Genomic DNA, 14794 nt, shown 5'->3' on the forward strand with positions numbered 1-14794 from the left:
CTTGTTACACCTAGCACCCTAAAGTCATCTGACTTGGGAATGTTCCCTGCCGCTTGCTACATAAGTTGTTGAATCAGACTATAGAAGAGTGTTACAGAATGTTATAAGGGAGAGTGTTGTTTGTTCAATTGCCAAAACTACTCAGCTTTGATTCAGTCTCCATATTGTCAAATCTATGCTCTTTCGTCTGATGCAGTTGAAATCATAGTGTTACTCTATTGTTTCAGTTGATAGATTCCATATCACAAGCTTAGTTGAAAGGTGCCATGGTGTAGTGAATAATTGCTTTTCCTTTCTCTTGTTGATGTGCTTTGCCTATGACCTATAACCTATTAATAATTGAATTTATGTTCATACACATTATTGCATAATGGTTGTTTCTCAAGGCTTAGTGGTTATTCCAATGGTACTCTCAATGTCAGAATCTTATCCTCAAGTTTAGTTTTGATTGGCAATTTGTTCTCCTAACTCAAACACGGTTTCAAACTAGTCTTGTTACACTTGTCGATTTGGTCTGTGTGCTTGGTTAAGAGATGACGATTCAGTGGATCATTCCTGACGGTTCCGGTTCTTGGACCATAGCCCACTTTGCCGCTTCAGTTGCTCTCATGCTCAGTTTAAAAAGGACTCTACCTCTTCCATTTTCATTCATTAACCCTAATTTCTTTCTAGGTTTTGGTTTTGCTCGTGCAGGTCTCAAGAGAATGAGAAAGCTGAAAAATACTCGTATGTCTTCCAATGGATCATCTAGCCGCTCAAAGCGTCGCCGTTCCTCCTCTCCTCCATCTCATCCTGATGGGACATATCTTCTCCCCATCTTTCCTCCTGGCATCTGGATTCGCCCTGTGGAGCCTCATGTTCCTCCTCCACCAAACATGGAGGGATACACATGTATGATCCCTCCTTGCCGCTTTGAGAGAGAACCCTGGCGTCCTCAAGTCCCTCCTGAGCAGAACACCAGAGAAGCATTTGGCACGTATCTCATGCTTTTGGAGGAAAACATGTGCACCTCTGTCACATCTATCTTGGATTGTCTTGATACCTTCACTCAAGTTCAGGTGCAGTTGCAGGAGCAAATGCTCACTATTCAAGCTCTTCTTCATTTGGTGTTTCCCCATGGGGCAGTGGATCCTTCTACTCCTGCAGTTCATACAACCACTATTGCTCCTGCTGCTCCAGCTATTGATCCATGGGATGCTGCTGCTCAATCTCCTAATGCTCCATTCGTAGGCTAGCCAGGCTGGAACTCAAAGGCAGTCATATTCAATGAGGGAGAATTTGAAGCATGCCAGTGTTTCTTTGTTGTTTCTGTTTGGTTTCATTTTTTAAAGAAACACATTTCGGTTTATTTTGAACATCTTTGTTTATTAGTAATGTTCAGTTATTTTGTAAGTGCATAAGCACAAATACCTTGGTCTGATCATTTAAATTTCGTTTTGTTATTTAGAGAATGGAAAGGATGGAAATTGATCCCTATATTCTCAAACTTCATTATTTCATGGTTATGTGCATATCTGGTTGGTTTGTGGTCTTTTGAGTTTTGCAGGTTATGCTTTAATGAGTTGAATATGAATGACAATGGGGGAGAATGAAGGTATTGGTTTTCCTAGTCAACTCAGGAACTGTGCAAAACTCGAACCCTGTGAGATCTTTTTTTCTCTTATCTAACTGTGTTTATTCTTGGTAAAATTGTTTGTGGTTATCGTTTATGGGGGAGCCTATAATTGTGGGGAAGTTCGAGGTTCAAGGAACTGAGGCACTATCCTAGTTTGGTTCAGTTTGATAATTAAATTTTCTTTTTCTGGAAACATGTTCCCTGGTCTTCTGCTTGTACATATACTTTTTCTTCTTTTCTGGAAACATGTCTCTTGTTCTTTTTCCTTAATCTTGGCAACAGATACATAGGCTTCCTTGATAGTTAATAGCTGCTAGTTCTTTGTCTTTGTTCAAATATATGTACCTGTGTTTGATATTCTATGCAGGATTGATAAAGTTGTGCACATTCTAGAGCGTTAAGAAGTCTGGAACAAACTCATCTTGCATCCTGTGTTGCTTGAGTGATTTTGTGAAGAACAAAATAGCATAGATCGTTGAGAAATCTGTCAAAGGAAAGGAGGATACATGTGAAGAGAATCAAGGCTGTGACAAGGAGCTCTTGTTCTCTGAGAGAGGTTGCAACTATATTGTAGAGTTGCTCATCAGATCCTACTGTGTTAGAGTAGGTGGTTCATTCATCTTAATTGTGGAATAAAATTAAGATAATTTGAACTATAGCAGTGTTATAGTGCTATTTGGTGTATTCATCTGGTTGTGTGATAGAACCGGATATTTGTTATCCCTTGTGTATCTTCAAATCAATTCATTTACAGATCATAGTGCTTTTTCCCTCATTGAGGTTTTTGCACTGTGAATTAATCCTTTGGTTTTGTAATTGTAATGGTTTTTCTAAGCTCCTAGGTACTTTCAAAATGAAATCATAACCTTTTAGAAACTATGCATTCAAAAATGCAATTCATTTACATAAATCAGTAGCATGGTTTCCAAAATTTCCATCACATAACATAAATATTTTGCATTTGGAACTTTATGCCTACTTAGCACAATTGCAAACAAGATACTTTTTGCCTAATGTAGCCTTAATAAACATCTCATCCTCTTTGTTACTGAAAAATCACCCATAATCAAGTAGATAACCAAGTCAAAATCCTCTCCTTTCATTCTCATCGAGTTCCAGTTATAAACCAAACTAATCGATAAAGGGTCAATCAAAAAGTCAAAACGCTAAAAAAAAAAGATATTTGACATCAATTCATCTTAGTAGTACAGAAGGAGCCAAACAATCTCAAAACCCAATTTTTTCCGGTACCTTGTTGCTAACCTTGATCAACGGCTTACGTTTGCAGCGAAATATTGTTTCATAAGGAGATGCGAAGTAGAAAAAGGGAAGACGAAGACGAGGGGATAGAGAACCTTAATCGGTGACTTCCGGCGGCGGGTATCCGTCTTTGCTGAGTATTATCTCCAGGTTCATAAGAGGGAGAGGTTGTGAAATATGGTGGAAGAGAGGGTTTGGGGAGTGAGAGATTTGAATGATCTGGGTTTTCTTTTGATTACAAGAGAGAGGGTCTCGGTTTTCTTTCGATGAAGAGAGAGGGCATGGGTTGAAGAAAGATCTATAACCTATAACCCATTTTAATTAAAAATGATTAAAGATTATGAGATAATGTGTTTTTATTCATTTTGTACTTCTTTTTTCTCAACCATTGGATTTTAAATGGGCTGATCCTAAGGCCATTGTGCAAATAATCCCGAACGGGACTCAGCACGTCATTGTCCACCTATACATGTTGCCCCGTTTTTTCCAGGGTTTGGGTCGGGTTTTGGGCTAGCCCTGCCCATTTTAATTAGACGGTAGCTAGATCAAATATATCAAGGTCACATGCAATATTGATATCACATAATAGATATTTTCTGACTATACGAATTTTTTTAGGATGTAAATAGTTTCATTCAAATAAGAGCTAAACAGACCAAATACTCTACACATCCAGCCGTTACCACATCACGGTAAACAAGTATTTATGGCTCGAGCCACTACCTTATCATAATAGACATATATGGAACTCGAAAAACCAAGGGGACATTCAGTAAGCACATATCATAACAATGAAGCACAACAACTTCCACATCCATAAACAACATGAGAAGCCCAAAGACCCAATACAAGCCAAAAGAAAAAATGAAACAAAACAAAAGAAACTAGAGTTCAAACAAACAAAGCAAAAAAAACCCAAAAAGAGAGCTTGGGAGAGGCCCAAGCCCAACCTCATTGGGCCAGGAGGTATAGACCCAGACTCTTGCCCAAAGGCCCAGTCCCAGCCATCTCCCAGACCCGCTTCTGCTAGGCAGCGCCGTCAAGCTCCAGCACGGCTCCAACTTCATTCGTCGCTGACCCGACCTTACTTTGGCAACGGATCTGACGAGCACAACACCTCCAAGAGCCCTTAATCGCCGAATCAGAGAGAACGATCAAGAAAAATACTCGCCTCATGTAAGCAAGCAAAGTCGACATTCTCAAGCCTAGATCAATTCGAGGTCAACCCCTCTGGGCACCTTTATACATAGTAGTTTTTCCAAATCCCTGCGTGCTGCCATGAACCGCACCTTTAAAAGAGTTGCGCTGCCACCAGAATAACTTAGCCAACATAGCATGGCTCCGTCAAGATGCCTAGAGCACCCTTTCCCCTGCAGACAATACCTTCTATCTAAGAGGGATGACACAACAGAATTGAAAAGGAGCAATCAAGGACAACGCCACAAGGTGGCGGCCTAAATTCAACCTAGATGGGCTAGGTTTCCGAGCAACCAAAGGCGGCGCTCCTATAACAAATGTTAAGTATGAAGGTTACACAATATTTCTGACTACGAATTTGGCTAAATATTTACATAATAATTTACTTATATACTGTATACCAAAAAACTGAACTATGCGATCAGTCGATCACAAACTTATAAATAAAAAGTTATAACTAGTCCTCAACCAAAAAGTCAACTTAGCATCAGGTTTAATTTCCAAAATCTAGGGTAGCGAATGACTAATCTTGAAAATTAAGGAATCTAACAGCATAGATTAGCATTTTTGACAGACATGTACCACATTGTTGCTAATTGACAGTATAAATGTTAAGACAACGAAGGTTTAATCTGAATTTACAAGACTAACTTTATTGTCTAAATTGTCCAGCTTCATGTTTGTGCATAGGAAATGAGGTTAATTTGTTGCAAGAAAACAGATAACAAGCTGACTGAGAATTCACATTTATACAACGTGTCAAAAGATGCTCTTTTTTCCTTGGTAGAAATCATCTAACCAGCCTTGTATCAGCCTTATTTCACTTTCCCTTTGTTGTACCAACCATACAGGATCGCCTTTAGTTGAAAATCGTAAGTCTATGTGATGTGCACTTGATAAACAACAAAAATAAGCAATGAACAACTTTCACTCTTTCAGCGCAAAAAAATATTGGCCAAGGTATATGAGATGTGTGACTTGTGTCACTTAAGAAAGCAAATGCAACTAGAAATTGTTGGAGAGGAGATATCTCATATCTAAGAAGTGACAAAGAAAATAAAGCTTATAAGTGGGTGGATAATAACCAATTGTACCGAGGTCTTTTGTGATTAAAACCCAACACATGTGAGGTGGTTAAGTTGGGACAATATCGGTACAGTTGGTCCACGGGTCACGTTTGTCGCTGTTTAACATGGTATCAGAGCGGGTCCCTCTCCAGTCGCGCCTCCAATCTTTCGTGGGCCCGAGTTGGGTGCCACTTTGTCATGCCATCGGAGGATTTCCGATTGGATGACCACTAAGTGTCGTTGGTTACTGGACCTTAGTTTCTTTTATCCCAATATGTGGGATGTTAATCTGTCACGTGCAGACCTAAAAATTAGGTTGCACGTGAGGGGGCGTGTTGGAGATGAGAGATCCCACATCTAAGAAGTGACAAAGAAAATAAAGCTTATAAGTGGGTGGATAATAACCAATTGTACCGAGGCCTTTTGTGATTAAAACCCAACACCTGTGAGGTGGTTAAGTTGGAACAATATCAGTACAATTGGTCCACGGGCCACGTTTGTCGCTGTTTAACAGAAATATAGTTCTTTCGACATGGACTTGTAAAGAGAACTGTCAATAGTAGAAGATACCTTCTTCAATGACGAGAGCAACGATAGATTCAGATATATTCTGGATAACACTGCAATTGATATATTCAAAGCCATTAGGAGCCAGATACTGAACACTGACTACAGATTGAACCTGATAGCTATAACAGTTACCTGCCACCACTCCATGGATCCAATAAGCCATTCGAGAAGATGATGTTACTTCCAAAGTTTTTCAAAGTGGCCTTCATATCCTGTAAGTTTAACAGCCAAAAACATCAGCATATAAGCAAACCAAAAGGGAAAGAAAAACTATGCCATGATTATCTGAGCACAAGAGAACAGGGGAAATAGCCACACGTACAAAAACTATCCACACTCTTCAGACAGCAGATAAGAACTTATGCAAAAGATTAAAAAGATTAAAAACTACCTTTGAAGGTAAAATTCCAGGAACTTGAAGCAACTATCAAGTGTAAGTTAACTGTGACTTTCTATAGTTACTAATTTTGAACTGTTATTAATGGGAAACAAACTAGTTTAAAACAATAGCAGGTTGTAAATCAACGTTTCCCCTCTTAATGTTTCCATATGATATTGTTAAAGATTATAATATTTTGAAAGACACTGACATAGAAGAAACACTCGAAATAATTTTGGATAGAAATTGGCCGGCCATTATGGCTCCATGTTTACCATGGACATCCAAGTTCAATAAATGAGGTTCCAAGATAACTGGATGAGGAGAAATGCATGTAAGACATGTAACAAGCACTCAGGAAGAGAAAAACAAGATCATCATGCACTGATCCTGGTATGGCAAAGATGCTGAGTATTCATAATTGAAATCTCAACAAGAAATATGCCTATTTAGTAGAAAAGATGGAACAATTACTGCATCGTTTTCTTGCATTGAGTTCCTTCCAGCACCAATCTTGAAATGAGGAGAAATTATAATCATATGTTTGAAACATGCTTCTGTCCCGGCTACTGGACATTGGCATAACCATTTCTGTGCAAGCCTGTAGAAAGAAAAAAAATTGAATGATAGAAGCAAATGCATTACATTGGTCTCGAGAATCAAGATCCTCTACAGATGATAAATTCAGTTATCAGGATAGTCATTCAATTGTTCTGTGATGGTATAACTATAGTAATGCAAATAGACCTGCCAATTCCAACCATCTGTGCCAATATCGGAAGTATCTTCCAGCTCAAAGCAGTCCGCTTTACGACTATAATTGTAGTATACAGTAATGCCTTCAAATATGCGCTCCAAAGTGCTAGTCCCATCAGGGCAACCATCAATCTTTCTGCAAACCTACAAAACAAGCCAAGTAATTACTTTTATTTGCAACAGAAGTACAAAACTGTAGCAGCAATTCCTACTAGACTAAAACGTAACACAACCGCAGAAAAGAAGACAAAATAACTATAGGCAGACTCCAACCAATACGAGAGGTTTGTTGGTCTAGCATGTGTTAACACATGCTAAACCCAAATAACTATAGGCAGACTCCAACCAATCTGCAAGATCTTCTGTCCTCTTCAATTCGCTGTTAAATGACTTTAATCAGCTGACAGCCAGTGGCTAATGAAGAATAATTGAAATACAAACAAGACCATGTCCACATTGAAAATCAAAAGCTTATGCATCATCTGGTATATCTTTCTTACCTAACAGATGGAAGGTTTTTGTCAACTCGAGCAGGTCATTTTGTTTCTGACCGATGCTCATTAACACACCCCAAGACTCTTTGATAGTGTTAAAGCAGCTGCTACTCTCACGCTGCAGATACCAAATGCAGGTGACAATATCATCTCGTAATTCCCAACCCACAAGGCACGGAAAACACAGTTAACATACCCTGAAATCATTAGAGACAATGTCATAAAACGTCTCTGTCGGCACAATATCTTCGAACTGAAGAATCGGCGCCGAAGAGGCAAGCGCACCGATCGCAATGTGGGGATACTTGAGCCTCATCCATGCTGCCAACACTGTTTACAAAATCGAAATTACAAAAACATGTGATCAACCATTAGTCGCTCAAATGCAATACAACAATCAAACACAAATAGCAATTTCAACAAACTAGAGCATCAAAAATGTACATACTTCCGCCGTAAGAACCACCAAACAGCACCACAGGGCAGCCTTCCGCTGACCAATTCTGTTTAAGCTCCGTGACCAACACAGCAAAGTCGGCCAGCGCTTGCTCCGCCGTAAGAAATGACAACGTACTAGCATTCCTCTAAGCCTCTTCTACACTCCCATACGGCATTGACTCTCCATAGTAACGATGCTGCCATTTACAAAGCCCAAAGTTTCACTCTTTTTCTTTTTTCTTAATTTTCTCCACTGAAAAAAAAAAAGAAACAGAAACTTACTTCGGGGAACAGAACCATGGCGCCAAAACGAGGCGCGAGTTCCCAGACGAAGCTGGTGTTCTCGGCGAACCATACGATGTCGCCTTCATTGCCGCAGTAGAGAAAGATGGGACCCTGGCGTTGTGGGCCGGCCCAGTGCTCGGAGTTGACGAGGTAGCGTTGCTGGAAATTCGGGGTGTCGGAGAAGTATCGGGTTTCGTATTGGATGAGTGTTTTGTGCTGATGCTGACGTCGTTCTGCAGATAACGGAGAATTGTGCGGTGAAGAACGCGGGAATTTTCCTAGGAAGCGTCGGGGTGTTTGGATTGGAGTGTAATAGATTGTTGATTAAAACATCTATAATAAACTTAGTAAAATATCATCGTTAGTATAGAATAACCAGGGATCGTTCTTTCTGGGGAATTGAAGAGAAGTATAAAATTTTAGTGTTAACAAATAATAGGTGGTTTGAAATTGATTATTAACTACTAAAATAAAACCTAAATTACTATTTACATGATCGACTTCTCTTTAACAAACTTAAACTAAATTTACTATTACACCATATAATTACAAGTTCGAATCTATCATGCATTCTAATTTGACCAATTACATACTTTTCTAGACACTGATACAATTAGAGCCTTAGGGGATCATCTAATCATGCAAGATTTCATTTAACATTTAGATTGACTTAGGGCCTAATCTAAATTTGCATGCAATCGAATTCAATAACACTTAGAGTAGAAATCAAACAAGATTACATTTAAGCACCAAATCTTTGTTGGAGACATGTTTCATGTGTGACGTCACCCACCATGGTTTCACATGCAAATTTCCAGAATTTTTACAACTTTAATCAACACAAACCGAACCTACTTAGGGCATGATTCGATTTGTGTCAATATGGTTGATGAATCTAGAACTCAAACACAATCTTAGGGACTGCATCCAAACACTAAATTCATATGCACATATCTGAAAATTATCTAAAAGTATGAGAAAGATGATTAGAACACAACAATAGAAATACAAACTCATTAATTATAAAAACATAGATTCGGCATAGTCTCAAAAAAATATCAAATACAATATGAAAATTCTAAAATAAATACAAAACCAATATTTCCACATAAACAACAACTTACAATCTTCATAGACAAAGAATTGTAGATTAACACAAATAGATGAAACCATGGAGATGAGTTGCGAGAATTACACGTTGTAGAAACCTTGAAGGTGTGTCTTCAATGGTGAAACTCGGTGGAGATGATGATGGTTTTAGAGTGGACGGCTTGGCTAATTTGTGGGGAAGTTTATGGTGGTGTTTTAGTAGAGTTTTGGCTCTTGAATGCTAATGAGAAGTATCTTATTTGAGAGATGAAGCCATGTATATATAGAGGAAAGAATGAGGGTAGTTGCATCTTTTCTCATATTATAATGTCATGCTTTAATCCCTTAAATCATGCCATGTTTTATTCCCTAAAACATGCCATAATTTAATCCCTAAAACATGTCATACTTTAATTCCTAAAACATGCCATGTTTTATGCCCTTAATGATCATATTCTATTTAATTGTTGTATGACTTGGCTCCATCTTTTTTTTCTTTAATTATCTCTTCAATCCAATATGAAAATAAGAAAATAAAATCATAAGTAAGAGATAATTAGTTTCAAAACCTAACAAGGATTCATAGTCAAATTATGACTCTAAACCAATTATGTGTTTTTAACTCATGTAAGCACAAAAATGCATCAAATACCGCTCAAGACTCTCACTACGACTCAATAGTACAACAATAAGGGCTAAGAAAAGTACAAATTGAGATAAAAACATGTTAAGAACGTCGCACAAAGTACTCATATCAGAATGATAGTAGAGATGAAGTGGTGATGATGAAGATGATGGATGAGATGGACAAAAGAGAGTGGGTTTTGCCATGTTTGAGTTTGAGGAAGTGAAACTGGCTCTGGGAGTCGTTGCAGTTGACATGTCAGCTGAGAGTTGGACGACGATCATCAATTTTAGGCTTTTTGGGCCAAAAATTGAAATCAATTAAAGCCAAACTTTTTTTAAAAAAAAAGAATAACTTCATTAGGCCTTTAGTCAATAACGACCAAGTATTGATATGTCACGTAGGAGCAAGCTCTAATACAATATACTAGAAAAAAAATCTTTATTGTTATAACTACAAAAAAAACCAACAAATTGAAAGTCCGAACTAAAAACAAAAGTAATTACCAACATTAGCAAGACTATGATCATCAGGTATGCGACTCAATATGTACCTTACAGACCAAGAAACAAGTTGTACCCTAACTTGCAAATGTAGGGATCTGGAGCTCCGATAAGCATCGAATTAAGTAGGTCTTGGAACATCATCATCTTCAAGGGTTGGAATAATGACCTCTACCCCATTTGCTACATTTGCCTCTAGTTTGGTGACTTCCTCCAGCCCATCCATGCATGAAGTAGAAGCCATGTAATCAAAGTTCAGACATTTTTCGCCTTCAACTGCTTCTTTGCTTTGTTGGTGCTACCACGAGGACGCCCATGCTTCTTTGGTCATCAGAACCAACCACAAACATTAGATCTTTCGGCCCTAGTGCTAATGGAACGATCTCCAAACCATGTTTGATTCTCTTTCCAAACTTGGTGTGGACTCATCTCTAATTCGACGATTACCAATCACCTTGGCTAGTGAGGGGAACTCAGAGATCTCCCGAATTTTTACCAAGCATCTTTCTTTTTTGAAACAGAGTGTAATAACCCGAATTTTCAATTCGCATTTCTTGTAATTTTCTTGAAATTACAAAATAGTGATGTGAGTAAAATCACATTCTACACCTTCGATTTAGTTGTTGTTTGAAGTCAAATCAATTTTGAGAATCAAAAGCTTGAAGAAAGATCAAGTCATCAAGGGCTCAAGAGTTGACTTTTGACTCATCGCTTCTCTCTGAAAACTTTCTTCACGAAAGTTGTAAAGCTCGTCGATACGAGTTCGTAGACACGCGGTACGCGTAAAAATGACGTCGTGCGAAAAAGTTACGAACCAAAAACGATGAAGGGTATTTTTGAAAGGAGTAGAAAATATGGAACCCTAAAGCTAAAAATCATATTTTTGAAACAAAGGCCGCGCCTCCCTTTCTCTCTCCTCCATTTCTCTCTCGACTACGTCAATATTCTCCGGCTTCTCCCTTCGTCGTCCGACCACCAATCCGGCCAACACCCCTTGCCGCCTAGCCGTTGTTGCGACGTCGTGAAGCCGTGCGGCCTCATCTGCGGAACTCATTCTTCCGGCCACCAAAACACGCCCACCGGTCTCAATCTCTTCCTCTCTCCATCCTCTCTCTTTTGAACCACGATCCAAGCTGCGCCGAACAACGTGGGAGCACGCCTGCAAGGCTCGGCCACCGTCGACAACGACACTATGGCTTAGACCGGTGGCTTTAAAGCTCAAGTCTTCTTCTTTATAGTCTATCGGTCTTCTCTGTGCACGATTTGGCGGCCTTAAAGCTCGGATTGGAAAGTTGAGCGATTTTGTCAAAGTGAAGTTGTGTAGAACTTTCCGACCAATTTTCAGCCACTTGCCGGTCGAGTTGGGTCTCACACTAGGTATGAAAAGTGTTTATTTCACTATGATCTACATGTTTAATGTTGAGATCATGAAGATTTGATGAAGTTTTGGGTAGTGGCGGGTGGGGCCCACGTTGTTTAGGGTAATGTTTTACTCTATAGCGATGTGCTCGTCGATACGAGCATGTACATATATAATTTGCATATATTTGAATTAATTTTGATTGGGTTGGTTGATGTTGTTGTAAGAATGACTATATTGAGTCAACTTATGGAGTTTTGGATTGATGTCTTGGTGTAGTGGTCGAAAGAGGTTAGTAAGGTTCGTCGATGACCTTAGAAGGTCGTGGAGAGAGATTGCCTCTTGGCAATTTAAGGGTTGAGTGTCACAGTAAGTAGTGACAAATTGTTTAGTTATTTATCAAGTTAAAATTATTTTACTTAGATGTGTGAATTGGAAACTTTGTACTTGCCTTGGTGATATTGTTGGCGTAGCGGAAGTAAGAGGTGAGTAAACTTCTCTTGTTGTAATTTATTTTGAGCTATTGTTGTAGGCCATAATTCCCTAACTTTTAAAATTGTTCATTCAATTATGTTTTGTTTTAAATTACATGAATTTGATCGCTTATGGTTCATGGGTAAATAAAATGATATTTTAAAATAAAGGATTTTTAAAATGGTTTGGTGATTAGGGACTATATATATGGTTAATAATGAACTATGAAATTGAAATATGCATGTTGTTATTGATATAGTATGGTTGATTTGCATAGGTATATTTAATGGTAAGGATAAATATACAAATATGCACGGCTATATTTTTATATTGTGAAATGATCATATGTCATTGTTGTGGAAATTTTAAGTTAATTATTGAAATGATTGATATAACATAGTTTACTTATATATGTGTATTAACAGTAATAACAATATGTGTATATAAGTTGTTATATTATATTATAGTATGTCATGCGTCATTGATATTGAATTTATTTGTTGGTCATTTGGGATATTGATATAATATAACTTATTTATATGTGTGTATTTAATGGTAATAACAATATACATATATACATTGCTATACTATTTTGTGTTATGTCTACGTAACTTGATGTGAAATTTGGAGATGGTTATCGAAATAGTTGAATATCATTGATTAAGTATTTGTGGATTGATATGTTCATCTTAAGAGAGCAAAAATGGTATTGTGTAAAGTGTGAGTCGGGTTGTAGATCCTTGCCTTAGTGGTGTTGAGATGGTCATTAGGTTTGATCGGGCTGACAGGAAAGGTTAGTAGATCTTTATTGTGTCGGGTGCGTCATGAGGGATGACTTGGTGTTGGCGAACTTATGCTTACATGTCGAATTGGGCTTAGTATGAGAGATGACTTAATGTTGACGAACTCATACAAGTGCGTTAGGCGTGGAATTGTATAGAAGATGACTTAATGTTGGCGAACACATGCAAGTGTGTTAGGGGTGTGGTATTGCATGGGGGAAGACTAAGTGTTGATGAACCCATGGATACGGAGATGAAGAGGAGAGCATTGACGCTCTCCATTACATTGTTGTGAACTCTACGTACTCATTGTTTAAGTTGATTTTAGTGGTGACATTTTTAACTTATTGTGCATGTTTAGTGTTGTATCAGTTTTTGGTTTACTCATACGAACTTTTAGAGCTTACCGAGTTTTTTTGTTTACAACCCGGTGCATCAACCCATGGTGAATTTTGAATTTTGAATTTTATTATTCGAAATTTGGGTTCGGGACACAATATAGTGAAAGAAGGCAAGGTAGGAGCAATAAGACCTGGAGCTGAGTTGCCTCGAAACACAAGAGCTAAGGGAACTGGCGGGCCTCGGAGTTGGACGCCAGGGAGGTATCATCGTTAAAAGCCTCGCATACTTGTATTGGACTGAAATCACATCATTGGGTGAAACCCTAAGCCACCGTTACAATTTAACTATATCATTGAGAGGCAAAGTGAGTCGAACCCTAACAATGCCTCGGTTCAGTGCGGCCTCATCTACTTGAAGCACTCTGCCAATTGTTTCGCCGACAAGTTGTGTCGTTGCAGGGGTTAAGAGAGCAGCCGGGAGACCTTATATCTCAACTCAATCCAAACAAAGTCGAGTGGTACTTGCATGCTGTTGAAGAATCCATCGTAGTCATTGATCAAGATCTTAGCACATTGAAGCCCCCAAGAGCCGCCCTTCTTCGCCCTTTCAAGATCTCGTTCATTTGTGAACGTGAACAAGAAACGATCACTGCATGCAGCCACCTCCACTGGTTCGGTAGTGCGCCACATGTTCCGGATGGCCGCTCGGAACAATTCAAACACTGCCGCTTTCGTCGTGTTTAATTTCCCCACCAGGTAAAAGCGAGGTGCGATAAAACCCTTTGTCGGACAAAGAAGGTTCCCTAGATCCACAGGTTCATCTTCCTTGTTCAGAGACAATTTGGAAGTCAATCGAGCAGTCATTGATGCAGCAGAAGCTATGGGGATAGCCATATTATCTCGCCGCACAGTCTAGAAATCCTAAGTAAACTCACAAACCCTAGAAAAACACTAGAGGATGACAGAATAAATAGGGGAGAGGCCGCGGTATATAATTGTTATTTAAAGCCTGCAAATAGTTTGTTTGATCTTGAGGAGTAGAAATTACTCAAACTAGAGACTAGAGAGTTTGTTGAGGTACATCATTATGAGGAGCAAATATCTGGATCCTCACCTCCACTCGGGAGAAATAAATTCTACTTGACTTGAGTCGGGGAGGTCTTCTACGTTCAGATTACTCATTGAATCTGTAGAACTAGAATGAATGCAGGATCCTTTATGCAGTGATGAGATTCAAAAAAGATAGCTTGGGGAACCAAGGGTGAGTCGCGATGAACCTACAATCTCGTTACTTATAGCAATTTGGAACCATTCATTTTAATATTATGACTATGAGGTCTACGATACATCTATTAAACTGTCTAGTTATGAGTGACTACTAGAGATAACCCATTTAAAGACGATTTTTGGGGGACGGAACAAATTTTCGTCACCTTTATTAGAGACAAAAATTTTGATTTTGACTCTTAAAGTTTTATTGTTAAAAACGTATATGCTTATTGATGTTAGAGACAGAAACACTTTCGATTGGGACAAACAATATTTTTCCCAAAATTTAA

General features: G+C 38.6%; 1 protein-coding gene across 1 annotated transcript; it reads right to left on the bottom strand.

Annotated features, from left to right (window-relative positions):
- Positions 1–4213: 4213 nt before the first annotated feature.
- Positions 4214–8343, bottom strand: LOC126801525 (uncharacterized; the record flags this gene model as incomplete). The annotated part of the gene is given in 9 exon segments (XM_050528906.1): positions 4214–4245; positions 5710–5759; positions 5842–5921; positions 6563–6689; positions 6836–6988; positions 7350–7456; positions 7535–7668; positions 7787–7973; positions 8059–8343. Coding segments are annotated over 9 exon segments (1140 nt in total), but the record flags the coding sequence as incomplete, so codon positions are not given.
- Positions 8344–14794: the final 6451 nt, after the last annotated feature.

This window comes from Argentina anserina, chromosome 1, assembly GCF_933775445.1.
Source record: "Argentina anserina chromosome 1, drPotAnse1.1, whole genome shotgun sequence".
NCBI classification, from domain to species: domain Eukaryota; kingdom Viridiplantae; phylum Streptophyta; class Magnoliopsida; order Rosales; family Rosaceae; genus Argentina; species Argentina anserina.